At 32.2% G+C, this 19,655-nt stretch overlaps 2 protein-coding genes across 2 annotated transcripts; one reads left to right on the plus strand and one right to left on the minus strand.

Moving 5' to 3' along the window:
- Positions 1 to 6,964: 6,964 nt before the first annotated feature.
- On the plus strand, positions 6,965 to 7,312 carry LOC143539077 (rapid alkalinization factor-like). The gene has a single exon (XM_077032497.1). The coding sequence runs from the start codon at positions 6,965 to 6,967 to the stop codon at positions 7,310 to 7,312; it is 348 nt and encodes a 115-aa protein (XP_076888612.1).
- A 5,246-nt stretch (positions 7,313 to 12,558) lies between these two features.
- Positions 12,559 to 15,859, minus strand: LOC143539037 (uncharacterized). Its single transcript, XM_077032457.1, has 5 exons — positions 15,790 to 15,859; positions 14,290 to 14,343; positions 13,172 to 13,195; positions 13,045 to 13,087; positions 12,559 to 12,899 (listed from the first exon to the last, which is right to left on the minus strand). The coding sequence occupies exons 1-5, from the start codon at positions 15,790 to 15,792 to the stop codon at positions 12,745 to 12,747; spliced, it is 279 nt and encodes a 92-aa protein (XP_076888572.1). The 5' UTR covers positions 15,793 to 15,859; the 3' UTR covers positions 12,559 to 12,744.
- Positions 15,860 to 19,655: the final 3,796 nt, after the last annotated feature.

Below are 19,655 nucleotides of genomic sequence, written 5' to 3' on the forward strand. Positions count from 1 at the left end.
AAACGCCCCCTAAATGTACTATCAATTTTAACTAAATACTAACATAATATGATACTTGAGAGGATCATAAATAAAAATGATAATTTTAGCCACATAACTGGTAAATATTAATGGAAGATCTAGGACGTGAAATAATAACAGCAAATATCACAAAATGAATCATACTGCAATTAGGTTAATTTGAAGTTGTATAGCCAAGTTATTTGTAATAAAAAAATTATGTTCAATTAAATTTTAACTATATTTAATATATATTACAAAACATATCTAATAATTAATAATAAAAAAACATTAAAATGCAATCAACATTTACAGTCTTGTCTGGTTTCTTATGCCGGTTGCTAGTATAAACCGCGAACCAACCGTTCACTACGTTTTGAAAATTTTGAAACCGACCAACAAACCGAAAGTAAAAAAAAGGAAAAATAAAAAAGAAGTCAAACCAATGACCAGTTTAAACGATTTCAAGGTTTTAATCGAACCGTAAATACTTATATTTGTTACGTGATTAACATATTCAAACACCCGCTGCATCGCGCGGGCACCCATCTAGTTTTATAAATAAATTAGTTTTTATCCCCCGTATTACGGGGGTTGTTTTATCTTATTTGTTTATAAAATTTATTTATTTTTTGAATTTTTATTTTTTTATTGTATGAAAGTTAATAATATACTTATGGTTTGATGATAAATTGTTTCATAAATAAATGAGATGTTATAACCCGGTTTAAAAGCTATATGGGTTTGATGAGACTCAATACCCGTTTATTTTTTTAAGCAAATCTGAAAACTCCAAAAAAGGTGGGAGCGACCACATCGCGACACATAAGATTTTTGAGTTTTCGTTTATATATATTATAGATAAATAGAGGTCATCACCTCAAGAGTAATACAAAGTAGTTTCCCCGTATTGGTGTTAATAACCATCTAAGAAAATTGTAAGTTTTAGTTATAATCAAAGGCGATACTTGTATAATTGTATAACTCTCGTGTTGTAACAAGAACCTTGTTGCGACTAGTAAATCATTATGACAGAAAAGTTGTTTCTCGTTTTGACTTCCTTTCTTAATTAATGACCTCATTAATCCACTTTCAAACCAAAATAACAAGAAACTAAGATTTTTTTTTATTTTTTCTTATTACCGGTGAACATTTAAGTAATAAGAAAGTAAGATTCTAGCGTGTTCTTTAACTTTAAGCAGGGAATAAGTAGGGTTTTTTTATTTAATGCAAGGCAACATATACTAAACAAAAAACTCAGAAAACTACATGTGCCAGAAGCTAAGAGCCCTAGAATAAGTAGGTGCATGCTAGATAACATACTTTCTTCACCTATTGTTTAGGGTGTCACCTAAGTTATGCAGTTAGTGATCAATGCACATGACATGTTTTTGTATTCATAGGTTCTTATAATTCATGTTAGATGCGTACCGGTATACCACATTATGTGAACATGCACACTTGGTGCTCAACATATCTGATGGCCGGTGCTTATTAGTTATTAGAACTGGCTTTTTTAACAGGCATGTCGGCTTGGTGATGCCTTGGGCTTAACGACATGTTGGTAGGGCATTAATATCCCGGGGTGAACTTACTTAGGGAAAACGGATTCAAAAATTGAATCTAACTAGTGAAGCACAAAACTCAAAAGCTAGCAGGTGAGGAGGGTGTTATAAACTATAAAGGGCTCCAAAGATTTTGTCACACCTCACATCAAAAGAACAATAATTGGATTACTTTATATTACACAAATAATTGAACATTGTTCTGTTGTTCATAAGGAGAGCAATAATGGAGGAACCCTTTTGTGAGTAAAAGCAGCTACGTGCTTATTGCATAATAAACAAGTTAAGTTATTGTTGACATGTGTTTTTTCTTTGTATGTGAACATATTGCATAATAACTTAGATTTATCGAGACGTGAAAGAAAAATTGTCAACATGCTTCTTCTTCTCCTCCTTTTTATCAAATATAGTATAAACAAAGACATTTGGTATAAACAAGATTGTCTTTCGATGAAATATGAAGTGATTTTAATGGTATAATAACCATAAAAGACAAAAACTAAATGGTTAGGTCTTTTCCTTAAAGTCATCCCAACCAATAACATAACAAAAACAAATATGTATGTATGTTTTTTTTTCTTTTTCACTTTTGCACCACTTAAGGTTTACTATGTATAGTGAAAGGCTCTTTCAATATCAAATGTAAGTAAGTATGATGCACATTTTCCTTTAATTATGATACACAAGATAGTTATATAACACCTGATACTCATTCTTATTTGTATAATTGTATTGTACATTACCGATACTATGTGCAAACACGCATACACTTTTCATACTTCTATAATCAAATTAAAGTGGTTCTGGCTCTATTGAGCATACCAAAATTGTTGGTGGTGGTGGCTCATTAATTAATTTTTACTCCACAATAAGTGCATTTGACTTTGATTTGATCAATCCAATTTCACCCACCCTACCCTCAACATATATTTTGACTAATTACGAAAGTGAAATCATTTTAGATTTTAACATGAAAGTTTGAACACTTCTGTATTTTATAAGCAGATTACATCACTTTCTTTGGTTAGGTTTAGAAAATGTCATAAATCAGTAAATCCAACTTCTTGCCAGCAATAAGAACACGTTTGAATGGGAGCATTAGACTTTCATTGAATAAATAACAATGGTCAATGGCCCTCTAATGTTTATTTTAATCATACAATGGTTGTTTTTTTTAATATATATATATATGATTTGGACAACAAATCTAACGGTAGTTGGTACCTCATATTCAATCTCTACATTATCTCCCTAGGCATCTTGTAGTATGAAAATGATCATTCCACCCATAAAAGGTCGATGATAATAGATTTAAAAAAAAGTTATCTACTCATTCTATGTAGTTGCAGTTTTAGGATAAAACCTTTATTTTCCTAGTACCTAATGTGTCTTGTCATTTAATCAGAGCTACGAGGGACAAAATGACTTTGATTTGTACATAGTCGAATCCATCGATATAGTGGTTTTAGCGCATCACTATGAACGCGTGTGTAACAATGCTTGAATTTACGAAGTTGGGCGCGTTGTAATATTTAATGTGCCATTATAAACTTATGCATCAAAATTCATCACAATAATGCATTAAACATGCAAAGTTTGACCTATTGTTTTGACACAATGTTCATCCTTATGCATTTCAAATTCTTTAGATCTCACGGCATTGCTCCAATGGCCCATGCTTTCTGTTTTGACGTACCATTTATAAAGGGGGTGTACACATAATGTTAATTATAAAAAAATGAAGACAGAATTACAAATTTTGTCCTTTAAAAAAAGCCAAAAACCGGTTCGTGTCCTTTTCTAAGTTTCCTTGCAGGCGGTGTACTTTAAACTTTTTTTTTCTACACGTTATGTCTTTTACGCTAACTGGGTTAGAAAAACACAGTTAAATGCCCTCACGTGAGGCGCATGTGAGGGCATTTTTGTCTTTTCACCTGTACCTGCAACTCCTTCTTCTTCATTTTGCAGATCTTAAGCTTCTGTTTCTGTATCTAGGGTTTCACTCAAAAACAACGGTTTCATCCTGAGTCGTGTACCTCCACTTTCCTCTTTCACCGGAAACCCACCACCACCACCACCAGCGATGGACTTCCGCCACCACGCCCCCGGCGGATCTCCTTCCTCCTCTTCCACCTCCTCCTCCTCCTCCCAAACCCACCACCGTAACGGCAACCACCAGATCCTCAACACCACTCTACTCTCCTCTTTAACCGACTACAACGCCGTCTCTCTCTCCTTAACCTCCTCCGACCACTCCGGCTCCGGCGACGACAACCTCTGCAACTGGCTCTACGACACCTTCCTCTCCTCGGACCCAGACCTCCGTATTATCGTCCTGTCCTTCATCCCTTTAATATCCGGCCTTTATTTATCCCGTATCCATTCAATTTCCCAAACCGTACCACCAATAACAACGAAGTGAAAGTACAATAATACCCCCCAAAAGAATGCACAGAGTAAGCCTAAGACACAGATTCTAGAGTGGTGTGATTTGTTAATCGTCTTTTCCATGTGATCGGATGATGGAGTCACCGGTGAACGGCGTCTCATCAGATCAACAGATCACAAACATAATAATAAGAGTTAACGGAATTGAATCTATGTGAAGCTAAATTGGTGAAATTAGGGCACGGAATTGACGGAATGCAGGTGGATCTCACAAGTCAAAATTAATCGGATCGAGTGAACGAGAGATTATGAGATGATGAAGTGAATGATGATACTTACAGGAGGATTTGATGGAGGCGATGAATGTGAATATGATGATTGATTGATGACGAATTGGGGTTTATGCATATATATATATAATATGTAATTTGAATGGATGAAGGAGAAGGAGTTGCAGGTACAGGTGAAAAGACAAAAATGCCCTCACATGCGCCTCACGTGAGGGCATTTAACTGTGTTTTTCTAACCCAGTTAGCGTAAAGGACATAACGTGTAGAAAAAAAAAGTTTAAAGTACACCGCCTGCAAGGAAACTTAGAAAAGGACACGAACCGGTTTTTGGCTTTTTTTAAAGGACAAAATTTGTAATTCTGTCAAAAATGAATAATATATTTAGACTTATACCAAATTAAAAGAGCATTTTTATTAAAGCAAATGTATTATTTACAAACCACCCATAATAAGGATCAAACCCCTAACTATCATTTTAAAAGTAAATCACTTTTGTCATCACAACAAATTGTGTGGGGGTATTAAAATCAAAAGAGCATTAAATTATAAATTTAATAGTATAATTATATAAAAAAAATATTATACATATTTGGTATTGAAAGAATCGTTAAAACTATCTTTTAAAGTTTGAAAGAAATGTGTATTGTTTGTAGCAATTTATTATTGCATTTTCTATTTTTTCTTTCTATAATACATTTAGTTTATGTCAATAATTCTTGATTCAACCATCTTATTGGTTGAGATGAGACATTTAAAGACTTTATTTAAAAACAGAGATGTCTTGTGTTCAAATCTCATTTGTGACCAAAAACATAAAAATTTTATGGGTTCTAGTTTGCACCAAGGGGTTTCTCACGTATGGTGGGATTCTTCTTGAGGGTTGTCTTCGGGCCAAGATTGATTAGACGGAATGACGTATGAGCTTCCTCTTGAAGATGTACATGCTAGCCTATCACCTCACGGTTCCATACTAGATGAATGAAGATGATCGGATGTCCAAATTGTCGTTAAAAAATAGTTAAAATTTTATTATAAATGTTCTTTAATATCTATGCTTATTTAAATGCAAATAGGGTCCATGTGCAAGATATGACACAATAACTAATGGCATTAAATTTGTACCCTCAACGCCTGAATCGGAATGGTTTTTCTGTAACACGGAACTGGTATGTGAAAAGCAACCATTTGGGACATGTATGTATAAATGTCTAATCCACGTAAAAGAATTTGAGATTACTATATTATCCATTGGGTTTCATCATAAAATATTAAAATTGTTATACAAAGAATAAATTAGCAAAAAGGAAAGAGAAAAAAGAGGTTAGAATGTTAGATACACCAATTATTACTAGTTTAAAGTTGGTGCTTGATATGCAAGGTTTAAGGATTAACTCAACTAGTCAATTTTAATCTTAGCAATGTCAAGAAGTGATTTACCTTTCTTATCTGATTAAACGGTATAGACTCATATAATTAACATTTAACATTATAAAGATTCATTGTTTTGAGAACTTAAGAATTTAAACAATTGAATGCACTTATAAATTATAAGTTATAAGCGGTAACACTTTTATTATTTATTTAGAACCACAATAAAACTTTACTCCTAGGTCAAATTTCTTTTGGTACATATGGTAGCATTTAATCGATTCAACATAGCATACCATTTAAGTCATGCGTAATGGGACATTATATAGATGGATGAAGCCCTTACACTATCACATAGGGCTTTACAAGGGCAAGAATATTATTACAATATAACCCATATGTTTCTTGAAGTGTAATGATTGAAGGGTATCAAGGAGAATTATCCATTACACATATCTTTAACAAAATAAATAGTGATGACAGTTTGGCGGAAATAAGAAACATGTTTACTCATAGCCTCCTTATACGATGTGGCTATAATCTTTGACACTGTGAACAAGCGTGCTCAATGAAATTACACAATGTAGATGTTCACCATTTCTGAAATTATTCTTTATTACAAAAACTGGAAGCAGTCAAGACATGCTTATGTAAATTGACGAAAATATCCGCGCTATTAAAATTGATATGTGTGCGGTGTACACGAGTCACATTCTCATTGTTTCTTGTTTTTTGTACGTGAAATTCACCTTGTACTATAACAAGTTTTGTGTTGCATGCGTTTAGAGGCGGATACATAAAATTATTATATGGGGGGCGCATTACGGATCGACAACGACAATACGGTGACGCGATGCGATGGAAGATAAAATATGAGAAGTCAGAGTGGGTTATGAGAGACAAAAATTGATTCACGATGGCATGATGTATTAAAAAAAAACAAAATTAACCAATCATGACTAGATTTAATTGGTTTGAACCTTCGGCTTAAATCTTAACACTAAAACAAGAAAACTAGCTATTTATTACACTACAAATTATGGCCAGACGGTGGGCCTTTGCCCGCCCTCATTTTCCTTTGGATCCATCTATGTGTGTATATATGTATGTATAACTATATATATATAAATAAATCATAAAATAAACACCTTGAACATGTCAAGCAAATAATGTTTAATCTAACACAAACCAAGGGCAATTAAGGAAAAGAACATAATAATATGATAATATGAAACCGAGTACAATCATATGTGTTTAAATAAGACATGCAAGCCACCCACCTTTGCTATATACTTGTCTTTGTTCTTCCTAAATATAAACCCCCAATCACTTCCCATTAAACCAAACACACAAATGGCCAATTCCTCCAATCTCCTTCTCATCCACCTCCTCATATCCACCTTAATCCTATCATCTTTCAAGTCATCCGCTAGTAGCAGTGTTGATGAGTTCAACTGGATATCCGGAGTAGGCGGATGCAAAGGATCAATAGCCGAGTGTATGGAGTCCGGAGAAATGGAGATGGAATCGGAAAGCACGAGGCGTATATTGGCTACGAGTAATTACATAAGCTACGGTGCGCTACAGGCTAATAACGCCCCGTGCTCACAGAGAGGGGCGTCATACTATAACTGTAAATCGGGCGGTCAAGCTAACCCGTACCAGCGTGGTTGTAGTACCATCACTCGTTGTTCGCGTTGATTTAATTTGTTTTTATAAGTATAATTTGATGATGATGGTAAGATTGATAAATGTGATTGTTGGATAAATTTTATGTATGATTTCTTTGTGTTACAATTTCTAATGTTTATTTTGACTGTTTCATACGTAACAGTTGCGTGTTACTATTGTTATTATAAATATGTTAGGTGTTTAATAATTATATACTCAATAATGTTTACAGTCTGATGATATTATTTTTTTAAGTGAACTAACGTGGTAGCTTTGATTCAACCAACAACCAAACTAGATACGGTTTCATTGTCTGTATGATCAGCTAATTTTTAATAATATTTAATATTTTTAATACATTATTTTTTTATGTTTTTGAAATTTGAAATTGTAATAACTCTTATTCACAATATCAAGAACAAGTTATCGAGATTCGGTAGTCTTTAAACATCGTTAATTTATTAGCACTCCTTTTTTTTCCTAAGAAAATTGTGATGAATGTTGAATTGTATTTTATTGTCATATTGAGGAATTGTTTATACATACAATTATAACTTTTGATAATTTGATACATGTAATATATAAACATAAGAACCGTGAACTATTTTTAATTCAATAAAATTGAGTTCTTCACTAAATTATAATATTGTCAAATTATTTGTTGATATATATATACTAACTTTTGAACCCGTGTATTACACTGGATTTATCAAATGATAAAAATAAATAAGTTATGTTATTTAAAAAAAAATAAACAAAATGAAAGGTAAAAATAAATTAAAAAAATCATGTATGATATTTTAATTGTGATTCTTAAAATACTTTTCATAATTGAAATTGCGTGTAGCTTAGCATCCCATATAATAAATCTAAAAGATTCAGTGACAATGATAAACCGAGTTGCTATAAATGCAAGTGCCTACATAGGCCTTTGAGGCTATATTAGTTTTTATTAAAATTATTTTGAAATGAACCAAAGTCACCATTTTTTAAAAATGATCCATACGTAACCAATGATTGTCTTATGTCAGATCAGAATGAAACATGTGATGCAATTGTAGTCCGAAATGCGACAAACTCAATTGGGTAATAGGATTGCATGTCCAAAAGGTGTCTTCACATTAAGCACAACATGATACAAATTTTGTATACAAAGAAGTATTTTTCAAATTTGTAAACATCATTTTAAGGTCTCATTTACCATATAAATTAATGTATTAGACAAAGCAAACAATTTATGAATTATAATTTTTTCACGTTTCATGACTTATAAAATGTATCTTCTTCATGTTTCACTATATGTACTACACATGGTGGATAACATGAACTTAGTGTAATTTTTCGTGTAACAATGTTTAAAAGATGATGATCAATGTGCATATAGACAATAATCTATAGTATAATGTCATCGGATTATATATATGCACATCTAAATATATATTTTATGCAATGTTGAAAATCCACAGCCAACCTAATAAATTGATTATATTTAGCATCAAGTCTTCTTGAATGGTGATTATAAACTTGACATTTATACACCTTTAAATAGTTAATAAAATCCATCTAATGATTCTATAACCCAATTGATAAAATGGTTTTGACTAATGGATAGTTATGATGAATGAGATGAGATATTATGAATTATGATGAAAAATTAGGCTATGAGTGAATGTAGGCTTGACATCTAAGCATCAACACTTTGTTTTATTAGTAGAGTAAAATAAGATTTGTTTTGTTGAAATTGATTATGTAATAAATGTTTATGAAATAAAAAAAACAAAATTTTACAGTTTCCAAAAAACAAAGAATTCGGTTTTATAACTTTTTAGAAAAAATCTAAATTACAGGACTCCAAATTTCTTTAGGTATAACTGATAATTGTTTCAATGCTTAAAAGTTTTTTTTTAGAATGACTACGTTTATAATTTTAAATTAAAGATACAAAATTAATAATCGAATTAATTGGAAATTTAAATTAAATAGCATAATTAAAAATTTATATATATGAAGTGAGAAGTCTTGTATAATTTAAACTGAATTCATGAGTCCTTATTGTTAAAACATGTTTTGACATCTTTAATAAAAGTAATGTATACATTGAGCAAAATTATGTTTTAGGTTTTATATTATTGTAAATAGTCATTAATGTATGCATTATATCTTGAGATGTAACTCATGGGTCAAACAATTTTCACCATTGACCCATGGATAGCATGGATTAAAGAGAAGAGGGATTAGAAGATTAGTATGAAATTTTAATCTAGTAATGAATGTGGTTAGGACACCTAGACATTATTATTTTTGTTTATTGGTATTGTAAGATTAGAATTTAGAACCTACAAACCCAATTTACACAAACAGAAAATTGTAAGGAGAGAATGGCGTGCCTAATTGAGTGTGAGTGTTTAAAATCTTTTCAGTTATAATTTACAATTTAATGTTTTATCAACATTTATAATTATTATCTATTTTGTAAGATAAATTTATGTTCTGTTTTCACTTCACAACCAAAATAATACATATCACAATAAAGTTAAATAGTCTTATGATTTTGGTTTGACAATTAGCCCAACATGTAAAGTTTATGATTGTTTTGGTGGCAACCATGTATTTATTCTTTTCTTGAACCAAATAAAAGCATAAGATATAAATTTTGGCAAATATCTTAAAAGCCGTTATAATTGTTCTTTTTCAATATTCGAATTCAAAAATGAAATTATATCCTAAAAGATAAAATTAGAAAAGAAAAGAAAAGTAAAAGGGAAAGGTATCCTCGCTGCCGCCTTGATAGACATTACCAAACCAAAAGAAATGTCAAAGAAGAATACGTGATGATGTAATTTTTAAATGTGTAATGTGTTTTTGTCATAAAAGTTTTTTATTAAACAATTGAAGTCAGATAAAAATAACAAATAAATAACAAGTTTTGTCTTACGAGACATTTTGTGAGTGGAACTTCTAGAACCTATGAATTAAGACAAGGAAATCACAAAATTTTCACTAGATCAAAAGCAGATTTGGTAAAAACAAATATATTTAATTGTATTATAACTGAGGTATTTTTAAAAAATTAAATTAATTGGTACCATAAAGAGAGCGTCCTTGGAGTCCAATTCCCGTGTCAAACGTGAAAGTCCTTTGACGTTTATTTTTATTAAAAGTTCAACGAAAAAAGTCTAGCTACCTAAGGTAACTCACTAGTAAAATGTGGCCTCATACGTCTATGATTGTAGACAACACTTGAGTTGAATTCTTAACAAAGGTTCTTTAATTGTGATGAGATGAGTGGTCAGTATCCAGGTATTATCTTTGTTTACCTAGAGCAAAATATTGTTGGGAGATGGGTGGTCACTCATCCTCATTATCCAGTTTAAGAAGAAAAAAATTTATTGAATTCTTGTTTCCTTTATTGGTTTGTACCTTTTAACAGTATACATCAATTGTAAATTGATTTATACAATATTTTAATAATTCTTAAATAAAACTAAACATGTCATTTATACATTTTTAATTAAGGACTTAAGGTATTATAGTCTTCTAGCATCTAAATTCGAATATCCGTTTTCAACTAAAGTTCAGGACCTATATGACAATAAAATGTAAGAACATGTCTAGGGGTGTTTGGGATTCCTTATCTAACCTCCTTGTGACTTATATAAGTCATAAGCTATAAATTACAAAGTTGTAACTTATGACTTATACATTTGTAAAAAATTAAGTTTCCCAAACACCTTACTATAAGTCATAAGGAGATAAAATAACCATCTCAAACACCCCGTAAGTATAGTATATTGAATAGAACTCAAATTATTCCCAAAAGCATTCACAATGATTTATTGTACCCAAATTATAACAAAATTATATGATTTTATTCATTTTAACTCCCGCATTGAAGAACCATCTCCATGCCCCAAATTATATGAAAAAGAAAGCTAAACCCTCGTATTTGGACGATAACTATTCACCCTTATCTAGGCATGTTCAAAACGGTTTGGGACTAGGAACCGGAACCGGTTCCTAACCGGTTCCTATATTCAAAACCCCCTTTTAAACCGGTTCCAGGCTCGAACCGGTTAGGGAACCGAACCAGTTCTCCCACCCTCGGACCCCTAACCTATCTAACCGGTTCTTACCGGTTCCTAACCCGGTTCCTGTACCGTAACCGGTTCCAACCGGTTACAGTGTAAATTTTTTTTTTTTTTCGTTTTTCGTTTGCGATTTGGATTCTAAACTACGATTCGTATTTGTATAACATGAAAAATAAAAAAAACAATTAACATAAAAATAAACAATTAACTGATGAAGAAAAGACAACTACTGAAGATGTTTGCCACTGAAGACAACTACTGAAGGTTGCCACTGAAGACAACTACTGAAGGTTGCCACTGATGAGGAATACTCATCAGTGAGAACATTCATCAGTTGCAGAGTTTGTTGTCACTGATGCAAAATATGAATCAGTGACACATCAGTTGCAGAGTTTCATCAGTTGGAACATCATCAGTTAAATATGTAACCATTGTACAATGTAAACTTGTTCATTGGATTTGCGTTTTGAGTGTTGTGATGAACCCATGACACCAAATACAGTGGGGTGCTTGGGGGAGCCAAAAAACGGCTATTTTTGACCCCAACGGTCAAAAAACGGCCAAAAAAACGATTTCCAACGGCTATATTCGATCCAACGGCTAGAACCGGTTAGGAACCGGTTCCGGATGGTTCGGTTCCAGAACCGGTTCCGGTTCCTACAAAAAACGGGTAGGAACCGGTTCGGGTCCACCGGTTCGGTTCCAGGAACCGGTTTCGTTGAACATCTGTACCCTTATCCATTATTTTATGTGGTTGTAGGTGAAAAATAATATTTTTTTAATTGATTATAAAAATACATGGGAATCAGATGTAGATGTGATTATGTGAAGCGTATTTAAAAATGAACAAATTTTATGAAATAATGTGCATTTTAGTTTAAATAATAATATATTGATATGAATTGGGAATGGGTTTCAATTGTGAATTCTCTAAATAGATAAATGAATGGCCATAAAATTCTAAGTAAACAAATAATCACTTAACTTCCACCCCAGTTCCTCATATTTGACACCTAATAATACGGTATTAGGTAGAATCAAGAACTAATACACATTTTATGTCATTTTCTAATACACTTCAATCATATTTTTCTTTTTCCAAAAGCAAAGTATGCATGCATCTTTAGAGCAAAAGGAAAAATAATTGAGCCATTTATCAAGTTAAAAAAAACAGAAAAAACGGAAACGAACAGCTTAAAAGGTGTCTGCGCCTCAAAACAAGCATTTTGTAGACCAGAAAAAGGGACCGGAGTCAACAAATTCAAATCAGTTACAGATAAGAGTAGACGGTAGAAAGTAAACGAGTAGCATACGAATTAGATTCAAACAAATCTCACTTCATTGATAATATAGCACGGGTTGATAATTGATATGCTAAGCAGAACCTTCTTCGGTCTTGGGCTCGATGTTGGCCTCAACGGCTTTCTTTGATGTAGACAAAGGAGAAGGAGAACCCTCGACCCCCATATCTGTTCTAAGGTCATTGATGCTCTGCTCCAGCTCATTTATGCGGTCTCCCATCTCATCAAGTATATTGCAGTTAAGAAACAACTTATATCCAGACACTTAAGAACGTCCTACTTAATTTTAATTAAAAAAAACTATAGTGTTATTCTAATAATTTAGCTTTGTAATCCAAATGAAATGTTAAGCATGAAAGGTAAAAAAGGATATTCTTTTGCACAATGGAGTCGGACATTGTCTGAAATCTGTTTTGCTGCGATAACAAGACTTGTCAGGATGAAAGAAGAATAATTTTGGGTGAAATAAAGATAGAAACACAATAATGTTTAAATCTTACCATCTGCTGAAGAAGGGTTTGAACCTGCAAAAAATAGACATGTGATTTAGTGAAAATTGGGCCCTTATACAGTTAAATTATAAGTAATGACTCATGAGTCATGATCCAACTTAGTGGATTATTAATGGATTATAGCAGGGCTTCTGTCCAATTAATCTAATAGATCAGGACCCAAATAGGTTCACCTGACTTTAGTTCAAGACTTTTTTTTTCCTTCCAGTTTTGCACATTTAATTTTTGTCTAAAGTTGTTGCTAAAAAATTTTCCAAGCATAGAATTTTAAAAAAACAAGGGGCAACATTTTATATGATTTTACAAAAAAATTGGCAAACTTCACAATAAACTTACAATGCCACTGGACTATATTTAAACAATGTCAGTATGTCACTATACTCATAGGCTAATAGCAATACATTGTTGAACTTGAAATGTAACAATTGTTTCATAACATCAATAATCTAAAAACGTGACCACTTTTTGGTATGGTAAATATAGAAAATGACAAGCTCTCTCTTTGACAATCTTTTTCATATTTCCAACTTATTAGAATATTTTTGTGATGGCAAATATTTTAAAATGTGGGTGGTTTTATGACAGAACTTTTTATTACACTTCACATTTATATTTAAGTCATAAAATCGACACTTGTAAAACTGTCATAAACTATGGCCATGTTTTAAAAAGTAACACTGAATGGCTCATTTATATATACGCTTTTCATATAAAAATTAATTAGAGAAGATTTATCCAAGAGAAAATCGGTTGGCAAAAGGAGCACACATAGTATGAGGGAGACATGCTTAAAAGTAAGGAATAATAGAAAGCAACCGTGAGGATATAATGTTAACATAAATGAAATCAGACTCAAAAACTGAACCCATATAAAGCCTAATAACAAGTCAAAGGTAGAAATACTATTCGCAAAGCAACTCTAAAACAAAACGAATGTGATGACTTATAGTAAAATCCAGTGTATGTAGATTAAAAAGGTCAATATATACGATATACAGAGATATGATCAACACGCAGTTTAAGATCCAACAATAAATTGCTAATTGCACATGAATATGAAACCAATTTGACAAGATATAATAGAAGCAAATGCTCAAGAAGCTTACAAATTGTGTCATGTCAGCAGTGCTTTGCTTGTTATCTCCAGAATCTTGTCCGTCCTGCAAAGAATAGCAATCCAAATGTTTTGAAACGAATAAACATTTCAAATCGAGATAGAAACAAACATTCGATTCACAATCAACTCAAACTCTGAAATCAACAAAATCTGTTGTCACTGGATTTTCTTAAGAACACCAATGAGATCAGTATCAAGTAAGCAGAATTGCAATGAGATCCTTTCAGGGAATAAAACAAGATCACACAAAAACAGAAAGCAAGGTTCATACAAATTCTAAATACTGAAGAAACAAAAAGGAGGAAAGAAGGTTAAAATTGAGAGATTGAGAATAATGTGGTTCTAAATTACTCAGACGACTAGACGAATTCCTAAAACCACAAATGAGAATCATCCCTTCACAAACTCCCTAATAACCCTAACAATGGGGTGAACATGAAACCGAAAAAACAGATACGAAAACAAAAAACCAAACCGAAATAACCGAACCGAAACAAAAACCGACGATTTGGTTTTATGGTTTCTTAAAAACCGAACTTTCGATTCGGGTTCAGTTTCGGCTTTGGGCATAACTAAAACCGAACTGAACTTATAGATTACTATTTTTATATTTAAGTAACATGTAATAGCTTATTATATAGTTCAACTCAACTATTTTATCTAAAAATTATAATAATCTATTAATTATTAACTAGCAAAAAAAAAATTAATCCAAATTCATTATTGTTGGCCAACCATTTTTAAGCCCAAATGGCAAAACCAAAACCGAACTGAACCCAAACCAAAAACAAACCGAAACGAACCGACCCATGCACACCCATGAAGGATTAATCTTGATTAAGGTTTAAAGTTTAAAGAGTTTGAGTTTGAGTCAGTTTAGTTTATTAAATTAGGAATAAGTTTTGGTTATTATTATTAATTTATTTAGTTTCCTAGTTTGAGTCTAATTAGGTTTCTTGGTGAGCAAAAGTTAAGGTTTTAGTATAAATAGATGGTTTAGGGTTATTGTATTTTGTGTGGTTTTCGTTCTTAATAATATCGAAAGAGTTGTGAGGAGTTCTCACAAAATAGTGTTGTTCGTGTTGCTCGATCCAATTAAGTCCAACAACCCCTACCAGACATTACAGCAAAACAACGTCGGACATCATTAAGGACACATAAACACAATTGCATACCAAAAGTGTTATTTTTCAATACTTAGGGCTTATTTGGGAACTCCAAATCCATGGCTTTAGATGACAAATAGAGCAAAATCAGTTCAAATTTCGAACTAAAGGATCTCGAGATCCATATGCATGATTTCAAATATCAACATCCTAAATATCAATTTAGAGCAAAAAGCAACTTGCATAAACACTTGCAGATACTCAATTTCATATCAATAATTGAAATCGAAGAAAAACCTTCTGAATACATGAAACCCTAGCCCAGCGTATACTGATAAGCATGCATATTGAGAAAGCAATTATAGAAAGATAGATTTGCTTACCATACTACTAGCGAGTGACTGTGAATCGGTCGGGTGTTGTGCTGATGGTCAAGTTCCGTGTGTGTGTGTCGATGACTTATTTATCTACCGGAGGATTCGTGTCCCTATATTTCTTTCTTGCCAATTGACCCTTTTGCCATCCATTTTCAAATTTTGAATTTCACTATTTTTCTCCTCATAGGATATTTTTTTTAATTTTTAAAAAGTTTTTATATTCTTTTTATCTTGCTACTTTTAAGTTTTAAAAAATGGAGTAGGGATGAGCATCTTGTCCAAATACCCGTATTCGTACACGTACATGTAACTGTATCGATTTTGTTTATTCGGTACGGGTATTGGTACTCAATTTTGTTGAATTTTGGTACGGGTACGGTACGGTACATTTGGTATTTTGTATCTGTTTGAAGTATATAAAGGTTTAATTGGGATTCTTCATATTTAATATATAAATTAAATTCTCCAACCATCTTATTATTGAACAAGTAGCAAACGTTTATTCGAAATTAAATAATATAACAACCAAGACTCGAACCAACAAACAAATCACTTAAAGTCGGCGATCGAATTAGGGTTCTTCAATATTATCTTATCATTAAATCGGCCAATATGGTACATTTACTAATTGGTACTTGTCACGTACCTGTGAAAGTCCCGATACCCGGACTAATTCAGATTATTTGTTACTCGTACCGGTTTCAAGATCGTCGAAGATTTGAAAATAAAAAAACAAAGTAGTACAAAAACAGGTACTGTACCGAAATACCCGTACCATACCGAAAAATTTGGTACGAGTATTAGTGCGTGTTTTTATTAATTTTTGGTACGAGTACAGGTACAGGTACAAATACAGGTATTGTCCCACGCTCATCCCTAAAATGGAGTGCTTTCATGTTTGGCTTATCAAAAAGTTCATAGCTCACGGCTCGATTTTAAATGAGTCGGTTTGGCTCGGCTTGATTTTAAACACGCCGAGCTTAAGCTAGGGTCGACTTTGCTCGTGGCTTGACTCGTTTAGATTAAACCTTAAATTTTAATATCTATATATAATAATAGCATACCAAAAATAAAAATGATACATATATTATGTCACTCAAAATTTAAAACATTATAAAAAAAAAAAGCAAAAGTAAAACATATAATGTTATAAATTCTATAGTTCATAAAATTTATATAAAAATATTGTTAAATTTATATTTTTTTTCTTTTATATATCAAAATCTGTAAAAAAAATAATAATTAAATATAATAATTAAAGGAGCTCGGATTGAGCTTAAAATGAGCTGATTTTGAGTTCGATTTGTTAGCTCGATAAAGTAAACGAGCCAAGCTCAAGCTAGATTGTAAGTTCAAGCTCTCAAGCTTGAGCACGTCGTGGCTTAGCTTGACTCGGCTCGATTACAACCCATGGTTAAGGAATTATCTAATACTTGTACTTTTTAAAATATTAAGTGTTTTTAATGGTTTAAAAAGTGTAATGATATTTGTTTATGTTAAAAACTATAAAAAAAAGTAAATATTTTGATGCAAACATATCGGTGTGTTTTAACTTCCAACACTTGTTCAACTTTCTTGGTTTTCAATATGGTTGTGGATCTCCTATGTGAAACAGGCGACGGAGCCGTCTTAACGTTTCTAGAGGCATAAAGCGAACTTTAAAATTAAAGACATTTTTAAGATATTAAAAATTAGAGGCCTAAAGCACATGTTTCACTCGGCTAATGATCGAGACAGCCCTGCGAGAAGCACATAAATGTAGTTGCATTATGGGTTTTATTGTGCACAAACTAGCCCATTATTCTTATAGTTAGATTTAGTCGTCTAGAATCATTGGGACTCATGTTACAAAACTTACTGCTAACGAATGTTGATTGTTAGTAAAGCCACGATTCAATCCAAAATATATATTAAACCACGAAAATAGCCTGCTTGCTCACCTATTTTGAACAATCTAGCCATTTCATCTTTTATTTTCTTTAGGTTATCATTTTGATTTTTTATGTTTTAAGAAAACCAACGGCTATACGAGGCTACGTTTTAGTTAATCAATCAACTAATAGGAATATATGATATATTCCTATCATAAAGTCACGAGTTTGATCCAACACCAATGTAATGGAAACTAAAATAACCTCTACTTAACCACAAGTTTATATAACCTAGTTATTAACTTTTGTTTATTTTTAAATTATCATTTTGATTTTTCAATTTCGAGTGAAACCAACACATAATGGTACTTTTGAGTCAATCAGAGTTACCGCATGATCTTATCAAGAAACATAACGTTAGGTGATTGGTTAGCGCCTTATTACATAAAAGTACATTTTAACCCGAAACATTTTGGGTGTAAAAGTATATTTCTATGAAACACATTTTCATTAACTATTTCTATAATCTTTTATAACATGTATTAATTTCTTTTTTTGGGAAAAAAAAACTCATTATCGTTCTAATTAAAAAGCATACGAATTAATGAAATACATAAAGGTGTAAATTGTGTGAGTGATGATAGCAAAAGGCAAAAGGTGATTGCATATTTGCCTTTTCGTAAGTAATTAATTTAAACACTACAAACTATATTCCTGTAACAAAAAAAGGAAGAATGGCTTCGCCCATGTTCGAACCGGAGACCTTCAGTGTGTTAGACTGACATGATAACCAACTACACCACGAAACCTTGATGTTTATACGACTTAATAAAGACAATTAATCTATTATTTTCTTCGTTCCCGTTGAAAACAATTTTTGTAACATAACGTTTACATACGATTTTCGTTCCTCTCCATACACACACATAAAATGATACATTTTTATCGACCTCCTGGTTATATAGCCGTGGTGCTAAAACAAGTTTGAGATCGACTTTGTAGCTTGGTCAGAAGACGAGATGTATGGGTGGAACGCAATAATAGACTCTTTACAATCATTCATTTTATTTTGTTAGTGTGGGTTGTTAAGAAGCCGGGAACTTCCACAAGTTGGTAGGTCCACAGATGTGGCACGGGTGAATACAGAACCTGTCCGAGTAATAAATGATCGATGCACGCTAAAATTATCATGGAGAGTTGTCGTGAACAAGCAACGATGCACAAGCACGTGCGTTTTTTTGGTGGTGGGTAGGGGTGTGCAAGAAACCGAAAAAACCAATCCGGAACCGAAAAAACCGAGAAATCCAAACCGAAACAAAAACCGACGGTTTGGTTTTATGTTTTTGTAAAAACCGAACTAACGGTTCGGTTTTGGTTTTGCATATAATAAAAACCGAACCGAACCGAATTCCTAAATTTTTGTTTTTTATATATTATATTAAGTAATTTATAAGAATTTAATAAACGTGTAACTCAAATATTTTTGGTAAAATGTTTAATAGTCAATTATATTACAATTAACAAAATTATTTATACCTAAATTAAATATTTTTTGAAAACTTTCGTTTGACCTAAAATTTTCAAGATCAAATGGCAATAACCGAAAAAACCGAAACCGAACTGAAACCAAAATGAAAACCGAAAAACCGAAACCGAACGGTCTGAAATACTACAAAAACCGAAGTTTTGGTTTTCGGTTCGGTTTTAACCAAAAACCGCACACCGAACCGCGTCACGCACACCCCTGGTTGTGGGAGAGAGAATAGTGGTGGGAGAGAGAATGTATCGTTATCAGCTCAGTTGCGCCAAATCACTTGGTTATCTTAGAGCGCCTAAATGATCAATACACAACGCAATGACACAAAATTGAAACCAGTTTTCTCTTTTAAGACTAGAAACCAGCACCGAAATACAATTTATAGATATTGATTAAACACACAGCACAATCATAAAACCTTGCATTGTCACACTAAATTAAAAAATACCTTAATTTTTAAGAAC

This window comes from Bidens hawaiensis, unplaced genomic scaffold (genome assembly GCF_021521415.1).
Source record: "Bidens hawaiensis isolate Kalapana, Puna unplaced genomic scaffold, B.hawaiensis_p1.1 tig00011793_1, whole genome shotgun sequence".
NCBI classification, from domain to species: Eukaryota; Viridiplantae; Streptophyta; class Magnoliopsida; order Asterales; family Asteraceae; genus Bidens; species Bidens hawaiensis.

What these genes read in the sequence shown, in the direction of transcription:
- LOC143539077 (XM_077032497.1), top strand. Translation starts at nt 6,965, where the DNA reads ATGGCCAATTCCTCCAATCTCCTTCTCATCCACCTCCTCATATCCACC.
- LOC143539037 (XM_077032457.1), bottom strand. An exon ending in CTGCTGACATGACACAATTT is followed by an intron (nt 13,196 to 14,289) that starts GTAAGCTTCTTG and finishes TATTTTTTGCAG; the next exon opens with GTTCAAACCCTTCTTCAGCA. An exon ending in AAACCCTTCTTCAGCAGATG is followed by an intron (nt 13,088 to 13,171) that starts GTAAGATTTAAA and finishes TTGTTATCGCAG; the next exon opens with CAAAACAGATTTCAGACAAT.